This window comes from Penicillium hispanicum (assembly GCF_028827665.1).
Source record: "Penicillium hispanicum strain IBT 35686 chromosome Unknown utg000004l_segment0_segment0, whole genome shotgun sequence".
Taxonomy (NCBI): domain Eukaryota; kingdom Fungi; phylum Ascomycota; class Eurotiomycetes; order Eurotiales; family Aspergillaceae; genus Penicillium; species Penicillium hispanicum.
Window position 1 is genome coordinate 1,955,384 of NW_026623196.1, and position 25,767 is coordinate 1,981,150.

The 25,767-nt window shown below is 53.8% G+C and overlaps 10 protein-coding genes across 10 annotated transcripts; 6 read left to right on the top strand and 4 right to left on the bottom strand.

Annotated features, from left to right (window-relative positions):
* Positions 1-84: 84 nt before the first annotated feature.
* EifCb (translation initiation factor eIF3 core subunit b) lies at positions 85-2,479 on the bottom strand (the record flags this gene model as incomplete). Its single annotated transcript, XM_056943699.1, has 4 exons — positions 85-513; positions 570-2,103; positions 2,161-2,353; positions 2,407-2,479. 4 exons carry the CDS (start codon positions 2,477-2,479, stop codon positions 85-87), a joined length of 2,229 nt encoding a protein of 742 aa, XP_056800582.1.
* A 553-nt stretch (positions 2,480-3,032) lies between these two features.
* N7459_004516 (SWIB/MDM2 domain protein) lies at positions 3,033-4,153 on the top strand (the record flags this gene model as incomplete). Its single annotated transcript, XM_056943700.1, has 5 exons — positions 3,033-3,039; positions 3,123-3,259; positions 3,355-3,807; positions 3,861-3,914; positions 3,968-4,153. The coding sequence occupies 5 exons, from the start codon at positions 3,033-3,035 to the stop codon at positions 4,151-4,153; spliced, it is 837 nt and encodes a 278-aa protein (XP_056800583.1).
* Positions 4,154-4,740: 587 nt separating this feature from the next.
* Positions 4,741-7,218, top strand: N7459_004517 (E3 ubiquitin-protein ligase HEL2; the record flags this gene model as incomplete). Its single annotated transcript, XM_056943701.1, has 3 exons — positions 4,741-5,160; positions 5,255-5,493; positions 5,562-7,218. The coding sequence occupies 3 exons, from the start codon at positions 4,741-4,743 to the stop codon at positions 7,216-7,218; spliced, it is 2,316 nt and encodes a 771-aa protein (XP_056800584.1).
* A 256-nt stretch (positions 7,219-7,474) lies between these two features.
* Positions 7,475-10,362, bottom strand: N7459_004518 (MutS family protein MSH4; the record flags this gene model as incomplete). Its single annotated transcript, XM_056943702.1, has 6 exons — positions 7,475-8,898; positions 8,946-9,033; positions 9,093-9,212; positions 9,264-9,413; positions 9,458-9,817; positions 9,874-10,362. The coding sequence occupies 6 exons, from the start codon at positions 10,360-10,362 to the stop codon at positions 7,475-7,477; spliced, it is 2,631 nt and encodes an 876-aa protein (XP_056800585.1).
* Positions 10,363-11,012: 650 nt separating this feature from the next.
* N7459_004519 (Ribosome assembly protein 4) lies at positions 11,013-12,671 on the top strand (the record flags this gene model as incomplete). Its single annotated transcript, XM_056943703.1, has 3 exons — positions 11,013-11,237; positions 11,301-12,376; positions 12,428-12,671. The coding sequence occupies 3 exons, from the start codon at positions 11,013-11,015 to the stop codon at positions 12,669-12,671; spliced, it is 1,545 nt and encodes a 514-aa protein (XP_056800586.1).
* A 196-nt stretch (positions 12,672-12,867) lies between these two features.
* On the bottom strand, positions 12,868-13,528 carry N7459_004520 (putative IgE binding protein; the record flags this gene model as incomplete). The annotated part of the gene is made up of 2 exons (XM_056943704.1): positions 12,868-13,191; positions 13,271-13,528. The coding sequence occupies 2 exons, from the start codon at positions 13,526-13,528 to the stop codon at positions 12,868-12,870; spliced, it is 582 nt and encodes a 193-aa protein (XP_056800587.1).
* Positions 13,529-14,261: 733 nt separating this feature from the next.
* N7459_004521 (TauD/TfdA dioxygenase family protein) lies at positions 14,262-15,355 on the bottom strand (the record flags this gene model as incomplete). The annotated part of the gene is made up of 3 exons (XM_056943705.1): positions 14,262-14,867; positions 14,924-15,133; positions 15,197-15,355. Coding segments are annotated over 3 exons (975 nt in total), but the record flags the coding sequence as incomplete, so codon positions are not given.
* A 2,361-nt stretch (positions 15,356-17,716) lies between these two features.
* N7459_004522 (velvet factor family protein) lies at positions 17,717-18,943 on the top strand (the record flags this gene model as incomplete). Its single annotated transcript, XM_056943706.1, has 4 exons — positions 17,717-17,923; positions 17,985-18,064; positions 18,131-18,610; positions 18,667-18,943. The coding sequence occupies 4 exons, from the start codon at positions 17,717-17,719 to the stop codon at positions 18,941-18,943; spliced, it is 1,044 nt and encodes a 347-aa protein (XP_056800589.1).
* A 2,314-nt stretch (positions 18,944-21,257) lies between these two features.
* N7459_004523 (glutaminase family protein) lies at positions 21,258-23,377 on the top strand (the record flags this gene model as incomplete). The annotated part of the gene is made up of 2 exons (XM_056943707.1): positions 21,258-21,387; positions 21,450-23,377. 2 exons carry the CDS (start codon positions 21,258-21,260, stop codon positions 23,375-23,377), a joined length of 2,058 nt encoding a protein of 685 aa, XP_056800590.1.
* A 733-nt stretch (positions 23,378-24,110) lies between these two features.
* On the top strand, positions 24,111-25,464 carry N7459_004524 (uncharacterized protein; the record flags this gene model as incomplete). The annotated part of the gene is made up of 5 exons (XM_056943708.1): positions 24,111-24,286; positions 24,341-24,590; positions 24,637-24,803; positions 24,922-25,050; positions 25,110-25,464. The coding sequence occupies 5 exons, from the start codon at positions 24,111-24,113 to the stop codon at positions 25,462-25,464; spliced, it is 1,077 nt and encodes a 358-aa protein (XP_056800591.1).
* Positions 25,465-25,767: the final 303 nt, after the last annotated feature.

The following is a 25,767-nucleotide window of genomic DNA, read 5'->3' on the forward strand; positions in this document are numbered from 1 at the left end:
TGGACACAGAGGACGCCGGTGAGAACAAAGGAAAAGAGAAATGGAAACACATTATATGCGAAGAATGGGGGAAATGTGCGTTCTTCAAGCGATGACTTCCTCGTTCTCCTCGATGATTTCCTCCACAATCTCCTCGACCACCGTATCGCCCTGGTCCTCGCCGCCAACGGGCGCGTCCTTGGCCATCTTGGGTGAGTCGGCGTCCTCGGGCAGGCCAAAGGCATCCTTCTCCTCGGCCTGGAGCTCCTTCTCCCGGCGGATCCAGGCCAGCCACTCGTTGAGGGCGCGCTTGCGCTCCTCCACAACGGCGGTGTTGGCAATGTCCACAGCATATCGGTCCTCCTCATCGAATTCCTTGGAGTATTCCCGCAGGTTCTTGCGGACTTGCTTCTGCTCCTCCTTGCTAAGGAAGGTGGGAGGGCGCGGTCGCCAAGCGAACTGCTTGAACTTCTCGGTAGGGTTCTCGGAGAGGGTGTTGCCGGAGAAGGTATGCATATTCCAGCCGTTTTCCATCTGCAGAACTCGTTTAGTGCCTAACTTAAGATATATGGAGAAGACGATCCACTTACCGAGTGAGTCCATACACTAGCACCGCTGACCACGTAGCGACCCGTGGGATCCCATTCAATGTCGGTCACGCCGTAGTGCTCAACGGTTTTCATCAGCTGCAGATTGGCAGCGAGGTCCTTCTCTGCCTCGACCTTCTCACCCTCAAAGTCCATGTCCCAGAAATCAATGTCGAAGTTGGACTGGGAGTGCACGGTGGCGACGACAACGAATCGGCCCTTGGGCGACCAGTAGATGCCATTGCTGGTTTTCTTCTCGATTGTGCGCACCAACTTGAAGTTGCCGGCGGTGCTGCCCTTCTTCTCCGTGGCAAAGAAAGAAACAGCGGTCTTGGGAGGGACGGCAGCACCGGTGGGGGTTTCCCCAGTGGTAATGACGACGAAGCGCGATCCGTTAGGCTCCCACGAGAAGTTGATGACGGTGTCCTTGAGACTGTCAACCACCTCAACAGGCACACCTTTCTCGCGCACGCGGAAGATCTCCAGGTTGGTGGCCATGGACTTCTTGGACTTGGAGTGACGGTCGACCTTCACGCAAACGTAGGCACCCTGTGATTGCCAGTGCAACTTGACATCGGAGACATTGAAAAGGTTACGGGTACGGACGATTTCTTTGGAAGGAACGCTCATCATGGCGACACGAGCGGGGTTGCTGCCAATCTCGGGAGTCCAGAAGCAAAGCAGCTGCTCATACTGCTTGATACCCTCGCGGCTGACGGTGGCTGGAGACCATTCAAAGTCGCTCACACCTTCGATCTTAACCGAAGTCCGACCCAGCAAGTTCATGTTAGGCAGCTCGTAGATAGAAATGGACTGGCCCTGGAGCATCCGAGCGACGTATTTCTCATCGGCCGACCATTTGAAAGCAGGCCACTGCACCTTCTTCTTGGGCTGGACTTCACCCTCGAGAGCTGGAGCAGAAGCCAGATCGTGAGAAACAAACGATCGGAGAGGCTTGCCAGACTCGATATCCCAAACGATGATATTCTTTCCATCCTCTTCGAAGGTCAGGATCGGCTGGCCCTCCTCGACCTGGATAGGACGGGCTGACCAGGTAGTCAGGTAGCCCTCAAGAGGCGAAAATTCGATGAGTTGGACGAAAGGGTGGGGGAACTGTTTCTGTTTCGAGAAGGAGGGTCCACCCCAGAGTTGGACACCCTGTGGGTGGACGGAGGCAAGGAAGGTTCCCTTGGGAGACCATTGGACGAAAAGTTGTGTCCAGTGAGCACGGTCGACAACATTCTCTGGCGGATTGGACTTGTTGTTCCAGAAAACGCCCACCTTGTCATTGCGGTAGAGGGCGAACTCGTCACGGGCGCTGGCATCTCCCATCCATGAGCGCAGGTGCTCCTTCTCCTTAAACGGCTCGACCTGGGGCGGCTGATATTCTTCCTCGACACGACCTTCCCGTCCATAGCGCTCAATATCCATCAGCTTGTTCACGGCAAGGGTGTGCTTCTTGTCGAGGGGGACGCCATGCAACTGCTTGACGGCGGCGACGGCTTGTTCCGGGGTCTCGTACTCCACGAAGGCAAATCTGTTCTCCCGTCAACTTTCCGATCTACTCATCTGCACGAAGAATCCCCAAACCCACCCTTCGGTCACATTCTTGTCGGTAACCGGCATAAAGACGGCATCTTCAGAGGTGTGGCCGACGGTGTTGAGTTTCCTCAACAAGAATTTGATGAGTTTCTGTCTGCTTTCTTCGGGAACCACAGGGAGACCGTCGATGACGACGAATGTATCCAGACCCTCCTCGAGCTTAACTTCATATTGCGCCTTGAGATCTGCCGGGGCATTGTTAGAGAGGGGCAAGGCCGTGAAAAGTTTGTGCACGTACCGGAGAAGTCGACCTCCTCCTCCTCCTCCTCGTGGAGATCTTGCTCGGTGAGAGTGTCGAAACTGGGCGCCATGATGGATAGCGTAAGGCGACAGCCGGGCAGCAAAGGGTGTGGACTTTGAGGATTTTCGGCACGACACAAATCCACAAATCTCTCGCCGCCAAGCGGGTTCTTTGTGCGCGCTGACTCAGCCCGATCTTGCAGATGATAATCACGTGCATGGTGACTCAGCGGTTTCCCCGGCCTCGCAGGCGCAGCGTTGCAGGTCGCAGGTCGCAGTGCGCAATTTCTCCCGGAGCTGCGGCGGGGCTTGAGTTGCTTTGTGTTTCTGTCTCGGGCCGCGATCGCCCATTGCCTTTTCTCTGCTGTATATCCCAGTCTCTTCCGATCTCTTTGACTTCCTGCCTTTCCCTTCTGCGCGCCTCGCCCGAACTCTCCCGTCCTCCCCGCGCCGCCTAAGCGCCAGTGCGACTATAACCCACCTGACCCTCGCGAGTACTTACACCTTGTTGTGCAACCGACTACCTCAATACCTCTGGCGGGGCGGCCTAACCGACAATATTCGATTGTTCTCTTCTACCGCTTGGTTACCCAAAGTCATTGGCAAAGATCGATCATTGCCAGCATGTCGCGTACGTTACCGCCGCGATGGCCTGGACCTAATTGCCGGGATGCTGCAGCGTGGTCAATCCTCATCTCTAACCCGTCGCATTAGTATCCCCCGAGCTGCGCGATCGGTATACCGACATCATTGACTCAATTCTGGCGACGAGTGATCTGAATACCATCTCCGAGAAGCGGATCCGCAAGGGACTCCAGGACGTGGTCGGTTATGATCTCACTCCGCAGAAGGTATGTCTTTCGCAGCGCAACCACGCTATATCTTATATCCCATTTCATACGGAGGCCGCCAACATGGGACTATAAATTGACGATGAACTACCAAGGCTGCTATCAAGCAGCTCATCATGCAACGATTCGACATCTACGCGGCGAAGAACGGCGTCGGAGCATCCCCTGAGGAATCGGCTGGGAACAATGGTCACAAGGAAGCCGACTCGGCATCTGGGGTCCCATCGCCACCTCCATCTTCGTCGCCCGTAAAGCGCCAGGCAGATAGTGAAGAGGCATCTGAGCCTAGCGCAACCTCCCCGCCCCCGAAGAAGCGTAAGCCGGATGCCGACGCCGATGTCGATGCAGATGCCCTGTTTGCTGCCAAGCTGCAAGCCGAGGAGAATATGCGGGCGCGACCGACTAGAGGCGGCAATACACGGCGCGCAGCTCCTTCCAAAAAGAAGAGCAAGGCTAAGACTTTGAAGCGGGTCAAGGCAGAGGATGATTCGGATATGGAATCAGGCTCAGACACGAAGAAGGAAGTCAATCGATCTGGCGGGTTCCATGTAAGAAAAAAGATCATACGCTTGTGTGTTGTGCCATTCTAATTCTCTTTCAGAAACCGCTCAACCTTTCCCCATCCCTCTCTGCGCTTTTGGGTGGGGAGCTTACAGTGAGTTCTCCCGCCTTTGGTCCGCAGTTCTACCGTTCTAACCATTGGATTAGCTTTCACGGCCTCAAACCGTCAAAAAGGTCTGGCAGTATATTCGGGAGAATGAACTTCAGGACCCTAGTGATCGGCGCCAGATCCGATGCGATGATGCAATGCGTGCTGTCTTCAAGCAAGATCGGGTCCACATGTTTACCATGACCAAGATCCTCAACCAGAACCTTTACAATCCCGATGAATAGTGTCTCGGGATTCGGGGCAATGGGGTTTTCGGTTCGTCTTGGAACTCCCCTCTGTCCGCTCTAACGACTTTCGTCTTTATACTATTTCCATTTTCTTGCGATGCATGGGGATGCTGGCGTGAATATTGAATCTTTTCGCCCTCTTTGGGTCTTTTCTTCTTTGGCGCAGTTGCTTTCCGTTCCAGATTTTGCTGTCTGCCCTCCAGCGGGAGTTGGTGTAGCCCTCGAATGGTGATCATTGTCGATTCTAGCAATTGCATCCAAAATATCCCTTGGCTTTGGTCTGTAGTATTTGCAGCTTGCTTCTATTTCTTCAAAGATTCTTTCTTCTGCTTTGTCTCATTCAAGACGTCTCAGACACGTCGGTTGACTTATGACTGTCTGCTTTCAAGATGTCTGAGGTGCGCCTGTACCTTGCCATGATGCACAGACAAAATGCTTGGAACGCCCGCGGAATGGATCAGTCAGCGATCTCAACTTTTTCCCATTCCCCCACCACCCACAACATCGCGAGAGCATTACCAGCTCAAGTTGCTAGCCATTGAAAGTTCCCGTCTCCTCCGATCGTGATCCTCGCCGTTTCACTTATGGCCGACAACCCTCCCACCGCGCCGGGATCCTCAGGGCCTGGTCGGGGTGGCCGTCGCCGCGGCCGCGGAGGGGCACCTCCCTCTGGTCGTACGGATGCGCCGCGCAACCTTAGTGACGGTGCCAGTAGAGGATCCAAGTCTCGCGGTCGTGGAGGCAAAGGATCTGGTGGCCGCGACAAGCAGCGTGGTGCCGATGGCACCCATGACCAAGAATCGCAGCCTCCGTCGACCACGGCCACAGTGACAACAAAGCCACTTCCTGCAGCTACCGACGACGCTGACGATGGGGAGATCTGCTTCATTTGCGCATCAACCGTGGAGCATACGTCCGTGTCTCCCTGCAATCACCGCACTTGTCACATCTGTGCGCTCCGACTTCGCGCTCTGTACAAGAATAAAGGCTGTGCGCATTGTCGAGTATGTTGCCGCACCTAGCTTTGGCGGACAAACTCCCAAGCCCCAAGCTTATTGCAATTTTGGATCGGAAGCGCTGACCCATGTAATCTTGTAGACCGAGTCCAGCTTCGTGATATTCACCGATGATCCCGTGCGACGATTTGAAGATTTCCAGAAACAAGACTTTGCTCGCACTGATGATAACTTGGGTATTCAATATGAGAAGGACGATATTTTTGAAGACACCGTACTGTTGCTGCGGTATAACTGCCCCGATGAGGACTGTGATGTAGCCTGTTTGGGTTGGCCGGACTTGCATCGCCATGTCAAGAGCAAGCATGGCAAAGTGATGTGGTAAGTGCTGACCTGTTTTCGTCTTCATGGCTGGCGCTTTGGCAGCTAATTGGGGCTTATACGAGAAGCGACCTTTGTACACGGAATAAGAAGGTCTTTACACACGAGCATACTCTGTTTACGACGGCCGAGTTGCGCAAGCATGAAAAGCATGGTGACGACAAGCCTGGCGCCATCGACCAGAGCGGTTTCAAGGGCCACCCTGAATGTGGTTTCTGTCGTCAGCGCTTCTATGGCGATGACGAGCTCTATGCTCATTGTCGTGACCGCCATGAACGTTGCTATATTTGTGACCGCCAGTCTTCCCACCGGCAACAGCAATACTATATCGACTACAGTGCTCTTGAACACCACTTCCAGAAAGATCATTTTCTGTGCCTCGACCCGGATTGCTTGGAGAAAAAGTTTGTGGTGTTTGAGTCCAACATGGATCTCAAGGCTCATCAGCTAGAGTCGCACCCCGGGGGAGTCTCCAAAGATGTGCGACGAGATGCAAGGATGGTTGATCTCAGCGAATTCAATAATATCCGCAGCCCGTACCAGCCACAGCGCCAGCGTCGCGGTGCTGGCCGAGGCAGAGACCCCAATGCTGATCCTCTGCCCCCGTCTAGTGCGCAGCCATTGCGGCGAGACCAACTTGCCTATCAGCGACAGATGGAAATCCAGAGCGCCCAGTCAGTCTCGACGCGCAGCTTTGGCGGCCAGCTCACTCGTGATGACACTCAGACCGTGCAGGCTCCAGCCAGATCATCTGCAGCGCCACCCATACAGTCATCAGCATCCCGTGCTCCCCCTCCGCCGGCCACTGAGCTTGAAAATCTCAGACTTGCTGCCAATTCACAATCTCTCGGCCCACAGGATCAAGCGCGAAGACTTCGTCACACCGCTGTAGTCGAACGAGCCTCGAATCTTTTACGCAATGATCCCAACAAGCTTACTGAGTTCCGAACCAGAGTTTCCAGCTATCGCACCTCCTCCATTTCGGCCACCGAGCTCATTGATGCATTCTTTTCTCTGTTTGATACATCTAGCTCGGAGCTGGGAAAACTCATCAAAGAGCTTGCTGAGATCTATGAGGATAACTCCAAACGTACCGGTCTTCTACAGGCCTGGAATGACTGGCGCGCTATCAATGAAGACTATCCTGCTCTTCCAGGCCCTGGCGGTATCTTGCCAGGCATGTCTCCTGGTACCGTCAACACTGGAGGCAGTCGCGTTCTGCGTCTGAAGTCATCCACCGCTCAGTCCTCCCGCTCCGCCGTTGGTCGGAGTGGTGCTCTTCCTTCGTCATCCACAAATCCCTTCCCTCCCCTCTCAGCTTCTGTGGGATCTTCCCGCCGCGGCACTGCCGCTTCTTCGACACCTTGGGCCACAGCAGCTCCACCGCCATCTCTGGCTCGTCCCTCCGTTACCGGTGGGTCTAATCGTGCCTCTTCCAATACACCAGCTAGCTCCGCCCGTGCCTCTCCTGCTCCAGGGTCTGACGCCTTCCCGGCCCTACCTGCCGCTCCAAAACCTAATGTCATGATGGCCGGGAAAACAAGAGGCTATGTTCGTTGGGAGGACCGTCGTGGCCCAGCTCCCACTGCTTGGGGATCTGCTTCTTCCTCAGGAGCTGCCTCGCCAGCTGAGCCCGCTGGTGTTGACTTTGATGATGACCCAAGTGCAGACGGGAAGAAGGGCAAGAAGAAGAAGGGAAAGCAGACTCTCTTCCATTTTGGGTAATGGTCAATATGCAAGCCAGATTTCAAATACGCTGTATGCACAGACCTTATTTAGATGATTTGAAAAGCAATGCAAGCGACTTCTGTATATGACTTTGGATTTATGTCATGCTATAGTTATTGATTTTCCGTTAAGCAGCGAGCGTTTGTGAGTTAGTACCACCTACATGATAATCGAACATGAGACAACCCGGAATAAAGGATGCAAGTTGCAACATCATCCATATCGCTTAGCTCGCTTCGATGGACAACGACTTTCAGACAAGGATCAAGCTGTCGTTGCTCCCGGTCTCTTCTTCAGAATCTGACTCGAGTACAGTGGCCTGGGAAGGAGAAACCTGTTCTGGTATTTGACTTGAATGTTGGCCTAGTCCAGATGAGCAGTCATCATCAGGGTCAGGTCCAGAGCTACAGGAAATTTCCTCATGATGACTCGCAGCTTCACTACCGGGTTCGCTTGTTGAATCTACCTCTTGATCAGCCGCAGCCATCAACAGGGCAAAATCGTCCTGAAGCCTCTTAAGCCATTTGCGGAGAGACTCATTATCCATACTCGAACTTCGAGCAATGAGTAGCTGTTCTCGCAAGGATAGCAGCAGATTGCGCTTACGAGCGATGGCAACAGCTCGCGAAGGGCTGTTTCGACGCTGAGAGATGCGGTCTAATGTGTCCGAGACTGAGTTTGCAATGCTCAGAACCGCGGGTGGGAGGTCTACCAGCTTTGCGAGGGCGAGGCCGTATCGCCTGTCTGCAACAGGACCTTCAGCGATGCGGTACAGCATGGTCATTTTAGCCGCATCGGAAGCAATATCTGCAGCCATATGGAGGTTGATCACACCCGCTCGCTCCGACAGAATGCGTGCTAAATCATGGAAGTGCGTCGCAAACCATACCAATGCACCGCTGGCAAGCAGCGCTTCTGCCAGCGCAACGGCTATGGCGAGACCGTCAGTTGTGCTGGTCCCCCGGCCGAGCTCGTCGACAAGCACCATGCCGCGTGGCTGGATATTGCGCAGTATAAATGCCATCTCACGCATTTCTGCGGCAAAGCTCGACACATTCGCGTCTAGGTCATCTGTAGTGGCCACGCGGGCAAAGAGCTGATGGACGATGGGGAATGAGGCATATTGTGCCGGCACAAAACACCCAATCTGCGCCATCACGGTCATCAATGCCAGAGACCGGATGTAAGTCGATTTGCCGCTCATGTTGCAACCGGTTATAATTTGGAATCGGGTCTGCGGTGTCGCATATGCATCGTTTGGGACAAATTTGCTCGAGTGAATGTGTTCTCTGATGGGATGACGCCCGGCCCTGATGGCCAAAGTATCAGTCAGCTCGGGGCGGATGTAATCGTAACTGGTCGCTAGATGTGCAAATGCTGCTAGCATATCGAGCATGGCGATCGCCTCGCTGATCCGAAAAAGTCCCGATACCTCGGTACATACTTCGCGCAGCAGCTCCTGAATCGTCTGGTCACTCATGCTAATCACTTCGTTGTGCGCATCTGTGATTTTCTGGTTCAGTTTGACCAGATCGAGGGTTTGACATTCGATACGATTCCTTTTGCGATATATGTTTATGAAGATCTCCGGCAGTGAGTCGAGCTCTGAGGTGGGTATGCAGATGTAGTATTGTCGAGCAGAATCGTATTTGAGATCGAGGACTAAGTCGGATGTTTCTGAGAATATCAACAACAGCCCAAACGGTATTTGGCTAATCTCATACCTCCTAGCTTTGCTACAAGGTCTGCAGCATCTGCATTCGCCTCCTTATAAGTCTGTCTAGCCACATCAAGCAGGCTGTTTACGCCTGCCTAAAAGATGTTAATGCTTATATCATTGAATTGTGTTATGAACCTGAGCTGGGAACTACCTTGACACAGTATATCCGCTGATTCCGAAGATCCAGGGGCTTGGACTGGTATGTTATATGCTCGTTTAGCGTTTGATTGATCATCTCCTCAACGGACCGATGCCCTGCAGGACAGCACAACTAATTTGCATTAGTTGAAACCCAGTATTAGAACAGACAATCGTATCATACCTCCCGAATAGTCAACAGCAACTCACTTTGTGCGGCACCCAGCGCCTGGTATATCTTCTTGATGGCAGAGACAAAGGTTTTCAACATGATGACATTGTTGACCGTTTGTTCCACATATTGGACTGTCTGTTTCGTGGGAACCAGGATAATCTGCGTGGTCAGCTACGTCCAGTTCGTAGACAGAAGAATAGTACCGAGGTCAAGACTTTATCAGCATCAATAAACCCTTTCAGGCTCTGTCGTACCGAGACGAACATATCTTCTTTGGTTGACAAATCCTCAACGGCATTATATCTGGCCGTCAGTTTAACCCTCTCAGTAGGGGGCTGCAGTATATTGGCTCGCAACAGCCTGGCTCCCATTGGGGTCAATGTTGTATTCAGAAGGCCGAATAGGCTGTCCCGGGACTTTGCATTGTGTAGGTTCTGAATGAGCTCGAGAGATACGATCGTGGCCAGGTCAATGGTCATGGACCCTTGCGAGGGCTCGAAGCGGATACGAAGGGAGTGGGCAGCAAAGACGCGCTGGAGCTCCAGCTCCACGTACTTCAGGGCCTTGTCTTCGATCAGCATATCTCTTCTAGAATTCCGTACTCAAAATGAAGCCATACTGCAGCAAAACAGCACGCAGCAAAGTAGTTCCCGCCTAGGGTTACTTTGAGCGAATCCACCTCGTCGGGGAAAGCCAGTCGATTCAGATACTCATGACCTGTCTTGTCTGACCAGCACCGTCGGTCCCAGAAGGTAAAAATAGGATCTGGCAGATTTTCCTGAATGATGTAGCGCAACTTGGATTCCTTTGCTGTGTTCATAAACAGGATCTCGCTTGGTTCAAAGACACCGATCTTGGTAACTGTCTTGACGTATGTCTGGCTGTCACAGATCTGACAAAGGACCACCTCCGCTGTTGCAAGGTTGACGAAAGCCAAGCCGACAGTCGAGGAGACACCACGAGACTCACTCACTGCACAGACAATGTCCTGTGCTGCCACGCTGGTGGCCGTAGTGGTCGGCCGCGCTGTTGCAGGTCGTCTACTGCTGGCCCTAGAAGTAAGTGGAATGAATGAGTCGAGAGATGACTCACGTGAGGCGATGGACATGATGACGAGATGAAATGGTGAGGAGTGTGGAGGAGCGCATGTCAGAACCTGCCAGTTTATCCCGCAGTGTTCCCTCGGTCACCACGGATGGATCACCCGACCAAGTTTCTTTGTACACCGGGTCATTTTCATCCAACTCTAGTAATCAATAAGCAATTGGAAATATAGGTGCAGATTGAATTTCAAGTGTTTCCAATCCATGAAACTATGGTTTCGGGTTTCAGCGAAGCGCTTGTGCAACAAGCCCTAAAGTCCCAATTCTGAAGCTACAGTCACAATGGCTGGAACAAGTCAAGTTGACAAGAAAATACAGGTACTACCTAAGTACGAGCTTCATTACGTGCATTTCAGAAATTCGATTCCGTCCATTAGCTGAGATTTGCCCTAATCTTCGCGATTGCTTGAACGTGAAAATATATCCGCACGTCGTTTGCCTCAGAGCAGCATTTGGGGCGGTTTCTGATACTGACTACGTATTTAAGATGCATAGAGAAGACACAGAAAAATAGCTAGATCAATTCAATATGGCATCCAAATATCAAAGTGGGCATATTGTAGTGTCGAACTTCATACTTCAGTGACGTTTTGTATCACCCCGCGATAAGATAAGGTGATCAAAATTTCTTTCCTCCTCCAACTCCCCAAGTACCATGGCGACCATTCTGCCCCCACCAAGCAAGCGCCAGAAGGTTGCTCAGGCTGAGAAGGCAAGAGAACAGCAAGAGATTCAAAGCATTCCCACCGATCTTGGTAGCATCCGCGTCCAGTTCTTCGACCAGGCCACCGGCAATGCCACCGGGCCCGCCGTCTCGGTCCCCGTGGCCGATGCTAACATCAAGAACCTCGAGACGCTCTTGAACACGTTACAAGGGAATGTGAGTACTCTTCTGGACCCAATATTGACATGCGCATAGATCTGACGCACGATTCGTTTGTAGGAGGACGATGAGCGGGTGCCGTATCGCTTCACATACCAGTCCGAGAAGGAAGGACAAACCATTGACATCCTCGCCGATTTGTACCATTCACTCCTCCAGCCCGGAATCAAGTCTACAGAAGATACCGTCTCTCTATACTTTACGCCGCAGGCGGTGTTCCGAGTGAAAGCGGTTTCGCGCTGCGCGGCTTCTATTGCTGGACACGGTGAGGCCATTCTCGCAACGTCTTTCTCGCCCGTCAACTCGTCGACCATGGTCTCTGGCAGCGGTGACTCGACTGCTCGCGTCTGGGACTGCGATACCGGGACGCCATTGCACACATTGAAGGGCCACACCAGCTGGGTGCTGGCGGTCGCCTACTCGCCCAACGGAGCGATGATTGCGACCGGCAGCATGGACAACTCGGTGCGCCTGTGGGATGCGAAAAAGGGACAAGCGCTTGGCGGTCCTCTCAAGGGCCATGCAAAATGGATCACGAATCTGGCATGGGAGCCGTATCATGTACAGGAGTCCGGGCGGCCACGTCTTGCGTCGGCGTCCAAGGATTCGACCGTGCGCGTGTGGGATGTGGTGTCCAAGCGCATTGATACCATTTTGACCGGCCACAAGGGCTCGGTAACTTGCGTGCGCTGGGGTGGCACCGGCCAGATCTATACCGCGTCGCACGATAAGACCATCAAAATCTGGAACCCGAAGGATGGCACCCTCATCCAGACCCTAGCCGCACATGCCCACCGTGTCAACCACCTTGCACTCTCTACCGACTTTGCCCTTCGCACAGCCTACCATGACCACACCGGTAAGGTGCCCGAGACAGAGGCGGAGAAGGTGGCCGCGGCGCGGAAGCGCTTCGAGCAGGCGGCCACGGTGAATAACAAGATCGTCGAGCGCCTGGTGTCGGCCAGTGACGATTTTACGATGTACCTGTGGGAGCCGTCGAGCTCGAACAAGCCCGTGGCCCGGCTACTGGGTCACCAGAAGGAGGTCAACCACGTCACCTTCTCTCCAGACATGGCATACATTGCCTCTGCAGGGTTCGACAACCACGTCAAGCTATGGAATGGTCGTGACGGAAAGTAAGTGCGCCCCCAATGCATTTCTTACCATCAATTACTCATATGCCTTAGGTTCATTACCACTTTCCGTGGCCATGTGGGCGCCGTTTACCAGTGCTGCTTCTCCGCCGACTCGCGGCTGTTGGTTTCGTCGTCCAAGGATACGACTCTCAAGGTCTGGGATGTGCGTACGGGCAAGTTGTCGATGGATCTACCCGGCCATAAGGACGAGGTATTTGCCGTGGACTGGAGCCCAGATGGACAGAAGGTCGGCAGTGGGGGTAAGGACAAGGCAGTTCGGATCTGGCGAAACTAGACTAGTTTCCTGTCGTATAGAATGATACCCATTGCCTCATATACATAGAATTATGCAGGGAGAAAAAAGTACTCAATGTTGAAGTTATTAACTCTTAGATTAATTAAACGATGCAGCTCGAATCCAAACGAAATCGGTAGTATACAAGGCTAAACGAGAACGGGATGGTTATTATCAATGCCAGTCGCTCGGCCATCTAGGCATACTGCCACGCAGGCGCGGAGCCCTGGTAGGTCAGAGCGATGGCCGAGAATCCGAGACAGTCACTGACATTGCCAGAGGGGACCGTGGCATTGGAGATGGCAGCGAAGACCTGCCAGCGGTGGTCGGAAGTGGGGCAGGCCATGAAGCCGTCCGTTCCCCAGCCGTGGAAGGTGTAGTGATTCCAGGGTTGGCCGAGCTCGTAGGCCAAGCCACCGACAGCAGAGCCGGGAGGAATCAAGGCAGAGTGAGCCTGGGTGAAGCTCAGGGCGCCGGAAGGATCAACATAAACCTGTTGGCCGCCGGGGACTTCGACATCCTGGATAATAGTTAGCATATTCGGTCCTTTGCGCGAGGAAACTTGCACTGCGGTCCAGGGAGATGGTGCTGTCACATACCATGGCGTTGCCACCCGGTGCGAAAACGGTCTGGTTGCCCGGGGGGCAGCCAGCGCCCACATTGGTCGGGCAGTAGGAGGAGGTGCTGCCACCCAGCCAGAACTTCTGGCCGGCAGCGTTCATCTGCAGGTAGTGGATGGGCGAGGCTGAGCGGATGGACATGACGGTGAACGGCGGGTTGGCCTGGCCGGATGGAGCGGGAGCTGGAGCAGCCGCGGCCAGCAGAGGGAGGGCGAGCGAAGCCAGAAAAGCCTTCATGGTTGAGGTTTGGTATCAAATGGCTGAATGGGGTTGTAGATGGAAGAAGAGAGGATGTTCAGGAATGACCAGCGGTTCCGGGAGAATGCAGCACCTCTTTATACCCAGGAACAGTCCACGATTAACGGTCAACGGTCAACGTTGACTTCACTGTTTCCCCTGCATCGGCCACCCCGCGTGCGACCTCACCCCGACCCACGGTTTGTCGTCCAGGGAAACGTGAGGAAACGGGGAGTCGATGACGGACAAAGGCTTGCCAACCGGCGGGCGAAACCGCCCAGCGGAGACACCGAGTGGCAACCCCCACATTGGGCATGTTTTGGATAGACCGACTTTCCAGTCATTGCGGAGAAAGTACCATCACCAAGACCAAAAGAAGTGAATAGAAAGCGTTAGTTGCAGCCGAGTTCCACTCGAAGCGAAGACGAGGAGATGCGAGGTCGAGTGAGACAAGCAGCAACAAACTTCCGCCGAGGCCCGGCGAAACAGAGAAAGCGCGAGTCGGGGAGCCGCGCTGCTGATCTGCACGGCGTGTCTCACTTTGCTTCTATTCTTGGGCCGACATCATCGTCATCGGCCATCGTCGACCTCGGGGATTTGCAGAAGTTTCGAGAGACTGCGGCTCGTATGACTCGATTCGGTTACTACTTCTCACTGCTGCTACCTTGCTATCTCACGATCTCACGATCTCACGGCTATCCCACCCTGCCGGAATATGAAGCAGCTGAGACACTCACGGCAGACCCTGTCGCACTTCGCTGTGCTCGTTCAACCCCCATGCCGAGCTGCTCCCATCGTGCACCGTCGCCCGCCGCATATCCCGCCGGTACTTGCCCTCGAAGCTGCCGCCCACCGCGCGATGCATCACGCTCGTGTTGTCCCAGAGGATCAGGTCGCCCGGATTGACCCATCCTACGCGGAGCACGTACCGCGGCTGCGTGGCATGCCCGAACAGCCGCTGAAACAAGGCTGCTGACTGCTCTGCGTCTAATCCTTCAATGTGATGGATGTGGGCAGCCAAATACAGGGTCTCCCGCTCCGATGCCTCGTGACGCTGAAGCAGCCGGTGTCGGCTCATAGGGTAGTCCTCTGGCTTGACATCGGCAAATGTGGCCGGCGCTGCAACCTTGCGCGAATGCCAGAGGGAATGTGCGGCGATATAGTCATGATCTCGCAGCTCATCCTGCAAGGCCGCTGGCAGCTCGTCGAACGCGGTGCGCACGTCGGCGAATTCGGTTTCCCCGCCCATGTTGGCGGGAGGGAGCTCATGCGCTCGGAGGAGTGAGTATCCTGCCCGGCGAGGATTGAAGCTCGAATCCACGTGGAATAGACCGTTTCTCTGTGGTGATTGGGCGTCGTCAGAGAAATCCCCGCAGCGGAGCGTAGAGGCCTCACCTTGTTCCATTCGCGTCGCACGTTGTTCAGCTCAAAGACTGAGCCGTCTAGATCGATGTTTCCCACATCGAATAGACGTACGTCGGAGAGTCGATGGGCTCGCCCGCCGGCTGTGTAGGGGGTCACGTCGTCCAGCTCGCCGAACTGTGTGGCAAAATCGACATGGCGGGCGTCGTCGAGACCTGTATCGCGAAACACGCATACGCCATACTAATGCGTCCACTCAGGGCAATGTTCTCGGCTCTGCAGACAGTCTTCCGGGAGTATACCCACCTTTGCGATCGCAGTCAGAATCTCCTGGAATATCTCCTTATCCAGTGGTTGAGAGAAATCTACGCCGCTGATCTCTGCTCCGAAGGTTGGATGCAGCTCAATGGCTGTGATGTGGTTGAACGTCGGAGGCTGTGCGAGGCCTGGCATGACGACGGTGCTGACTAGCGCAATAGGAAATGTCTACGAGGGCGATGGCTTCTGGTATGAACTTCGGCAGGCTTATTATGTCCCTGATTATATCCCTGGGAGTGTTGTTGATAGCCCAACGATCTCGGCATGAAGAGCGTGGTGAGCGTGCGGGGAAGACCCGGACTTCTAGACGATCACAAGTTATCATCTCCCTGGTGAGATTATAGATTAGATAAGGAGTGCCACGATATCCATGCAACGGTCTTCAGATAGCGTACATGGTGCCCGCTGGTACTGACCGTGATAAGTGACACCGCCTACACTGACACCAGAATCATCAGGCCTTCTGTCTGTGAATCCTAGTCGGATATGACAGGATTTTTTCATGAACACACTTGCTCTACCGCGTTCTCAATACGAGGGATAGCATCTTAAGCTAAGATAAACGAGTGGAGATTGTATTGCTGCGCATCCTACCAGGCCGAGTGGGAGGGAATCATGACGAAGAGCGTCATTAACACCAGTGCATCTAGTATCAAGTGAATCATATCAAAGCCATACATCGGTACCCAACCTCATCATTCTCATCTATCGCGCCACTATGGGTGGTTTGCTAGTTCCAAACCTACGGCTGAAATCTAGGTAGACTAGGCTTACATACAGTGCTATTTTCACAGTGAGAGTGAGCATAGAATTGAATGTGTTGTAGACGAATTCTTCTTCCAGGAAGGCTGATATGCCTCCGACAGGGACCAACTAGAGAGATGACGACTTTCTAGTACCACGGTGTCAGATGGAAGACCGGGGCTTGGCGTAGCATTCGAACGGAATGGCCAATTCTTTGCAAGAATCCAGAGCAGACAATACAAGGAGTCGTTTGGGCCATTTATCATCCGGCAAGATAGCGTGTGTTGGTCGGTGTTTCGGTCATCTCATTTCCTGGAATGTGGTCAGTATGAAGCACCTGCCATTCGACTTGTACACCACGATCCTGACCCGCCCTCATGATCCGCGATCCATATCAGCGTGTTGGTTGTACGGATTGAGATGCCGGATGGAGCGTAACACTCGGTACGCAGTCGAGGTTCACATCTTCTTGGGTCCAGGAGGCCCGTCGCTCAAACCTGGGTTGCGGGGATGCGGTTCCGCGGCCGGGCGCACGGCTGCCCCTTGTCAGATAGCATCGGCCCATTGGCGATATCTCGCAAATCGGGGATAGCAGCCCATCATGTCACCACCGCCTTGGTACCTATCCTCAATCCGCCCCGACCTCATCGGCCATTGGGTCGAGTCAGTATACCACTCGCCAGCGTGCACGGCCCTGAGGATGAGCCGAGAAGCGCAACGATTGGACTGATGCGAGATGCCGAATCCGGATCTGCTGCACCGCCTCGTCGTATTGAATAGCGGTGACCGATGGTGGATTTCCGCAAACGGCGTGTCCGTAACAAGGGCCGGGTTTTTCGTGATCCTCTTGAGTCTTGCAGTTGCGGTTACATCGAGGGTACATGCACTTGGGGCACCAATGGGCCGCTCTCATTCGCAGGCGTTACCCCCCAAACCCGACCGCCTGGGTCGAGGTTCCTGCGCCGGCTGCGTGGCGGATCTTTTGACAGTTGGGAATGAAATCAACCTCTGCCCCACCTGCGCTCCAGGGAGATCCTCACGGCCAGAGTGGCGGGGTTGGGGTACCTGGGTAGGAGCAGATTGCGCTTGAATGATAGCTTAAGTCGATATAGTCACCTGACTAGCTATAGGCAGCTACACGACTAGAAGTAGCTATTGAGAAGGACATCAAGTATTTCCGCCTGATATACCCGTTACAAAACTTCCTTGGCACCGCTGTAGCAGGAAAAAAAAAGCATATATAGATTATACGATATCTATATACAATACTATTTTTTCCCCAGAAACCCAAGGTCAAACCCTTGTGAAATCGAAAGTTTTCTATTTCCGGGATAATTCAAAATTCACGGGGGATCATGTAATTATGAATCACATGATTCCTCTTCCTCTGGTTTTATCAGAACGGAATAAATACACTAATACACTGTCCCCAGGCTAGTCTGATTTAGGCACCCTAGCAGCGAGACCAGACAACAAGAGGGGGCTGTCTTTGAAGGTGGATTTTTAGTTCTACTGAAAGTCATTCCGCCTTCTGAAATCGGAATAGTAGACATGCTACGATGACAAAGATGTAAGAAGGTGTCTCTTGAATATTGCCGGCAAAACGCGACCCGACGGTGGCTGCAACCAAAAGTCTGCCGAATTCGAGAACGTCACTCCCCTCCTCCACCTTTCCTTCCTCGCTCCCACCACCTCGATCTATAACAGGAGGGACCCGTCGTTTTCCTCGCGAGCGTCGTCCTCGGTTCCTCCCCATCACGAACCATGTACGCCGCCCATCCGGTGCCGCCGCCACCACCTCCTCTCTCAATGGACCGCATCTCTGGCCCGTCCGCCGCCTATCCAGGCTCCGGCCCGCTACGCTCATCCGATCACCTCGCCCCGATCACCACCAGCCATGAGGGTCGCATATGGTCCTTACAAGTCGTCCAACAGCCCATTCGGGCTCGCATGTGTGGTTTCGGTGATAAGGTGGGTGCTCCCGTCCGCGGCATGCATCGTGAGCTGCTCATGATTAACTCGGAATGGCCAGGATCGACGACCAATCACTCCACCTCCATGTATCCGGTTGATTGTACGAGATGAACACACTCAGAAAGAAATCGACATCAAGTACGATCTCTCCCCGCATCCCGACTCGCCTCGGTGCCTTTGACTGACCTGGTCGTGTGATCGTAGTGAAATTGATACCTCATTCTACGTGCTCACCGTCGACTTATGGAACGCCGATGGAACAAACGAGGTGAACCTCGTGAAGCACTCTGCCACCTCCCCTTCAATCTCGACCGCCATGTCCTCCTCATATCCACCGCCGCCTCAGAGCATGTCTCCTACTTACCCGACTTACGGCCAAAACCCATACGGACCCCAGGTCGGCTATCCGCCAGTCAACAACTACTACGGTACCCAGCCGATGACATATCAAAATGCGTACGGCCAGACCGTCAGCTACCCACAGTACGGTTACCCACCGGGCGGCCAGATGCCAGCCTCCATGTCGCCCGCACAGCCCGTCTCGGGTGGCCCAGGAGGCATGTTCACGCGCAACCTCATTGGCAGCCTGAGCGCGAGTGCATTCCGGTTGACGGATCCTGACAACAAGATCGGCGTGTGGTTCATCCTGCAGGACCTGAGTGTGCGGACGGAGGGTACATTCCGGTAAGTTGCCCCCGCTGGTGCGGACAACCATGCAGTGATGCTCATCAGCTTGATAGACTGAAGATGAGTTTCGTCAATGTGGGTACGCAGTCCACCGAAACAAGCAACGGCGCTCCCATTATCAACCACGGTTCTGCCCCCGTTCTCGCCTCGGTTTTCAGCGAGCCTTTCCAGGTCTTCTCGGCCAAGAAGTTCCCCGGCGTGATCGAGAGTACCCAACTCAGCAAATGTTTCGCGCTGCAAGGCATTAAGATCCCCATCCGCAAGGATGGTGTAAAGGGTCCTCGCGGCCGAGGCGGCGATGGTGATGACGACGACGAAGGTGACTACTAGAAATAATGCAACAACAGAAAATAAACTTTTGTCTGGATGGGCCGCGGACTCTTCCCTCCAGCATGACACGACGAGTCACCCACCTGGCGCGGAGTTGACTCGCGTCTCCACGCCCCCCGCGGGGAGACGGATGACTTGAATGGAACCTGGGTATCTTTATTTTGTTTCACTTGCTTGCGTTGGCGGCTCAAGACGCGGGAGGCCAAAAGGGAGGCGCGCTGGCTTTTACGGTGTTCTCGGTGGCCTATTCTTTATCTTCTTGGGTTTTCCCTATTGCTACACGGACCGGTGCTGGGGGGTGTCTGGCTTCTTGTTGTGTTGGCCCTCGGCCGTGTTTATACCTTGGCGACGGATCGGTCGCTCGTATATATTATCTTGTTCGGTCAATCCACTGATTTACCATTCTCGGTGTAAGCCCAAGTGTCTCGTGGGTTGGAGAGTGGGCCCTAGTGGCGCAGTTCCTGGGACGCGATGACAGCCTGGAGCCACGGATCCAGTAGGGCATTCGGGTTAGAGCCCGAGGCTCTTGAGTCCCACTAACTCAGAAGTCCTCGTGCAATGGTTCGCGTAGTTTTCGGATATACTCCAAATAGACTACTACTGTCAGTAATAACCGATAGTCGGGTGCGGTTTGAAAGACGTTCAGGCAGTATCAATCCCCAAACAGCGATCACCCAATGCCTGGCCAAAGGCACAAGCATTATCGCGTACTTGGATTAACTGCGCTCGGAAAGAGAAAGAGAGCACAGAAGTCGATCTTCGGTTTTCGGTCCCGATCCCCGATCCGAGATTCTGCAGCTTCTCCGGTACCAGGGGAACGTGCTGCCAGGGCATCGGCCCCCTGCAGCAGCGCCTCACACTCATCTGTGAGCCCGGACTCGTGGTAGGTATCGGAGGGGCCGCGACGCGTCGAGGCTGGGGAGTGGTGAACGAGGAAGTCGTCGTCAGCAGATCTACGTGCCCCTGATTATCATGCACAAAGCTTGGACGCGGGCAATGTTGCACGAATCTCGATCTTGTGATACTGGCAAGTATCGTGTAGTTAGCCGTCCATTTGGAGGGAGGCAGACAGGAAAGTTGAGACTTGCGATGGATGTTGGATGTTGGATGTCAGAGGGCGGCGCAGCAGGTAGATGCCAAGCGAAGAAGCCATAAGCGGGGAGAGTGTCAGCACCGACTGGATGAGGCATATCTCGCTGCGAGTGATGTCTGATGACCTCAATTCTGGCTGCGATGCCGTGCACTGGTCGTAGTGATTGGCTCGGGCGGATGCGTGGATCGTGGATGAAGTATACCCCGCACTGAGCGATGGCCGAGCACATCACGAAGCTCGAAAATGGGATGATGAGGGACAATTGATGGTCGGAGTAGGACTATGGATGGCGGGGAGCCAAGGCGAGTGCGAGAGTGGGACGAGGGAGTCAATGCCGACGTTATGCCGTTATCTATGGCAAAGTCCTGCATCGCACTATTACTTCTCGCCCTTGCAGCATCTACCACGGTCGAGCTCGGAACGAGACGAGCGGACCATAGATTATGCCAGTTTGGTACATGTCGGATGAAAGCCGGGGAGAAGTTCCCTTGTCTACAGCGTCCCTAAGCAAACAATAGGGAAGAAAGAAACACGAAAGGCGCTCCAATGAAGCCGCACACTCAACGAATCCCGCCATGCGATTCCTCATGACGCCATTCGGCTGGGCCTTTGCGAGCAAACCACCGCTCGGCTCTCGCCTCTCGACTATTGTTCATTCGAATACAGTGCCGATCGTGCAGAGAAGCGGTGGCCGGGGCTCATCATGGCGGTGCGCAATGACGTGCTTCCACTGTCCATACAGGAGGAGCTCCAAAGCCAAGTCGATGCTCACACAGTCGCATTGGGCACGACGACTCTCTTACCCACCGCATCGTCGTGCATCAACTGACGTCTCTTCCCTCCCCACCTCGAACTATCGACGGGATGGGGTGCGGGTGTGCATGAGGGCCTTACGCAAGGAGCACTCGAGGTGTTGTGATCGGAGAAAAAAAAAAGATGCACTGTTGGATCGGCGCGTTGCAACCAAGTGCTTTGTCGCTTTGTCGCGTGGAGCAGTGCCGGTATTTGAAGGCCGTGGACTCCCTCCGTTTCCGGACGATGGCATTCTGGCCTGGGTGAGCTTGCAGTATATATCCCTAGATTCGCATCCGAGTCCTTGGGTCCCCCTTTCGTTGCTTGATGATCGACATACCGCGCGAAGCCTTCTCGAACATCCCTCAAGTCCCCAGGACGCTCTTGGAGAGCGGATCGAGAGTCACATCGTTTGCAGCCAGTGGCACCATGTTGTCTCGAGTCCTCGGGGCTATCACTCTGGTGACATCTAGCTTGGTGTCGACCAGCAATGCCATCACGTATTCCCCCGTGAAGCCTCCATCATATCCTCTGGCGGTGCGGAGTCCATATTTGTCGGGTACGTTGCTGATCCTGTCGTTCCCCCGGAATTTGGTGACTCGGTTGCTGATCGACCAACAGCGTGGCTCCCCGGCAATGACGTCGCGTCACTGGCCTCGAACAACGCGCAATTCTGGGCCGGCAACGACTTGGTATGGTCGGTGCTGGCGCGCGTGGACGACACCACCTATAACCTGTTCGGCGTCGACAGCCCCAACGACGGCACCGAGTCGGCCACCGTCACCGACGCCTCGTACACCTCGACTCATTCCATCTTCACCGTCACGGCGGGATCGCGCGAGTTCACCCTCGATTTCTTCTCGCCCGTCTCGCCAAAGAACTACCTGCGCCAATCACTCCCCTTTTCCTATCTCACGGTAACGCTCGCGGCAGGCGACTCGACCTCGGTGCAGGTCTACTCGGACATCGACTCCAGCTGGACCGGGCAATCGAGCGACTCGAGCTGGAGCTACTCCACCAACGGATCGACGAGCGTGTTCCAGATCCAAGCGGTCGGGGCCGCGCCCTATTCTCAGAACAGCGATGGACAGGCTCTGTGGGGCAGCGCCGTCTACGCTAGTCGCCCGTCCGATAGCTCGACGCTCTCCACGGCCTCTGGCCCGCGCAACTCCGTCCGCGAGACCTTTGTCACCAACGGCACCCTGACAGGCGACCACGCCGACTGGACCTCGGGCGGCGTGGTGGGATTCGCTCACGATCTGGGCACCACCGCCAGCAAATCGGCGGTCACTTTCGCCGTCGGTCACGTGCGCGAGAAGTCGATCAACTTTCTCGGCGCGGCGCAGACGGGCTACTATCGCGCGACCTACCCCGAGACGGTGGCCGCCGTCTCGTACTTCCTTGATGACTACGACTCCGCGAACTCCGAGTCGACCACCTTCGACGACTTGATCCAGAGCACCGGCGCGTCCAGCTATGGCTCGAACTACTCCGACATCCTGGCTCTGTCCGTGCGTCAGGTCTACGGCGGGATCGAGCTGACCATCCCGAACGAGTCGCTCGACACCAGCGAGACCCGCGCCTTCATCAAGGAAATCTCTAGCGATGGTAACATCAACACCGTCGATGTCATCTACGCGACGTTCCCCATCTTCTATATCCTGAGCCCCGAGTATATCAAACTACTGCTCACTCCGGTGCTCGAGTACACCGGCAGTGATGACTACTCCGAAACCTATTTCGTGCACGATCTCGGCGCTAACTATCCCAACGCGACGGGTCATCTGTCCGATGGCGAATCAATGCCCATCGAGGAAAGCGGGAACTTGATCATTCTTGCGTACGCATACCAGAAGGCCTCCGGAAACACCGACTTCACGACCACGTATGCTTCCCAGCTGAAGACGTATGCGGAGTACTTGTACGCGAACGGACTCTACCCAGCTTCGCAGCTGTCGCTGAACGATGCTCTGGGAGAGCTGGCCAACCAGACCAACCTTGGAGTCAAGGCCGCCGTCGGCCTGGCGACTTATGGCAAGATCGCCGACCTGACCAACTACACCACCGCAGGACAGGATTGGGGTGTCAAGATCTGGACGGACCACCTGGGAACTGATGCCGATGGCACCCGCTTCCTGATCCAGTACGGTACTACTCCCTGGTTCCTCGTCTTCAACCACTACGCGGATGTGCTTTTCGGGCTGGACGTCTTCCCAGACGACGCGTACAACGCGACTGCCGACTTTTACCCGACCGTTCGTGACACAGCCGGAATTCCATTGGACGGGTCCCTCGGCTGGGGCCAGACCAATTGGCAGGCCTTTGTCGCGGCTACGGTGAGCGGCGATGCCCGGGACATCTTCATCAGCGACATGCACTCATACATATCTAACGGATTGAACTCTGCTCCGTTCTCAGATCGGTACTGGGTTGCCGCCAGCAATGGGTACTCGGCAGGCGAGTCGTACTCTTTTCGTGCACGGCCGACGCTGGGTAGCCACTTTGCGCTGGCCGCCTTGTATGGCGCTAACGCCTGGTCATCATCCTGAGATGCTCTTCTGCATGATTGCGAATCCTCACTTCGATTCGCATGGAGGTGGTAATAATTGCTTAGAGTCTGCGTTGTTCGCCGTATACCCACTGTTGGACCGTGGCTCCAAGGGCATATTTTGGATGACCAGTCTAGGCTGATTGCCACGGTCTTTGAGATGCATCATCTGTCGGTTATCTTTATTATGACGTTCGCATTTATTATAGATATATATATGTATATATACAGACTTGATTTTCTAGAATCGACGCGCCTTGCCCTATTTGGATGAGGCCGCTTTGATGAGGGCGCTCACGGGGGTGCTCACTGAGTATTTCTCATCACCGGTCAAGGCTCAGCCAGCGCTCAGCAGGCGTCAGATCCTACTCGGGGCGGGGTCAGTGATCAGTCACGTGCGTCGTGAGCTACCCATCCCTCAATATTCTGTACCATTAGCCAGACAACGATGCCAAATTGACCGTCTCTACAATACCCATCTCCGCGAAAATGCACGGTGTATATGACGCAACCATAATTTTGATGGGGTATTGGAAGTCTTTCAAGTGACGAAATTTACCAGACACAAACATTGCATCACAATAGCTCTGACGAAGGTATAAAAAGGATGTCTCTGTTACGCCTGCAAGCTCATCAAGCGACCAACATCTCATTCCTTTTCTCTTCTCAACTTGTCTTTTCCATATACAAATAGCTGGTCTCTTACACTTCATGCTTTGATCTCCTCGCTGACTATGGGCAGAGGATCCTTTTGGTGCGGTGAAGATGCCCGCAAGAGGCGCTGTGAGCGTCGTCTTGCTTCTGGTTATATTTCAAGAGCCCATCAGGAAGAAGATTCTATCAGGGGTAAAAATGACCGCCTTGACGAAACTAACGACCTGCATCGTCAGTGTCTCACCCTATATACGGAGTACGTGACCTCCCAGAAAACTGGAAACTAGGCCTGTTCTAACTATGTTCACAGGTATCTTGTGGAAGAGAATTACGAAGCATCTGGTTATGTCCTCAAGATTGGCTCCCCTGCTTCAGATATTGTTCGCATCAAAGATTTCATTCGTTGGTACATAGGCTCTGCTAAGGACCAGGGGAGACTCAGTTCAGGTAAAAAGCTCACGGTGAGAACCATCTGTGCATTTGCCGAGAGATTTATATGTGGGTTTGAAAAAGCTACGACAAGTAAAATCCCGGTAGAAGACCGAAGCGAGATATACGCTGTATGTTGGGTTACCCTCCTGGGTGGATTTGACTGACCTCAACCAGTGGATTAAGAAAACCCTGCTAGTCGATGATAAAGTCATCGAAGATATCAAAAAGCAGAAGTTCAACTTTACTCGAGACGACTTTCGAAGCATCGTCTCTTCTATATGGGCACGGGATAGTCCTATCTTCCTTCACGGTCTACTCAAAGTCTTCATTGTATTTGCACTGTAGGTATTCCTCTTCACTGGAGCAAGGATCGGGGCTCTTATACCGGATGCGAAACACAGGGAAAAGTGAGGGCTCCGATACTAGGTGAGAGAGTTATGATATTCTTAACTCGTGCAGGCTTTTTGCTGAGTTAATTTCGCAGCATATCGAACTAGTCTTATTCCGCTCTGCGGATGCGCCCTACAAGGTAGGATGGCGGGTTGATCAAAAGTGGTTAAAGAACAATCGTGACCCGAATTATACAGTGTAAGGAATTTCCACTTCGGCTTTTTCCGATCTATGTGCGGTAACTAATCGGTTGTCAGATTTAGAATTGGGATTCGAGACCATAATCGACCGCAGTTTGCCACTGGTATCTTTCTTCTTACAATTGCTTTACGGGATAGAGCTCTGTTTGGTATGGAGTCAATGGAGGACTTGGCTCAATTTGATCTTCGTGACGGGCAATACACAGAAATTCCATTTCGTTGGAAAGACAGTGCCTTGGATGGACCCGTTTTCAGAAATGTCACTGCGCAAGGCGCTCAAGAGGTGGTACTTGACAAGCAGCGATTTTGTACCTTCCTCCGTCAGATCCTTACTATAGCCGGATATTCGAAGCGAGCCACGATACACGATATTCGTCGATCTCTTGGCACGAAAATCAAATATAAGTTATAACCCCGGCTTCTGTTCAGGGACGTATGGCTGATTCCGTGTAGCAAGACATGGTTCTGCACCTGTATCCCAGATCTACGGCTATAAAAGTGAGAGAACGTATCTAATACACTACTAAGCGCACTGTTTATCGATCGATACTATTGGCGATGTGTTGGACGAAGAAGAAGAGACTTATCACATAGAATATTTTCAAGGATACGGGTAATTTCGTGAGGTTAGGCTGCCTTAAGAACTCTCTGCCGAATTAGAGGAAGCCGTTTTGCGGCGAGAGGAACTGACGAACTTACACGCTTATATCGTCCT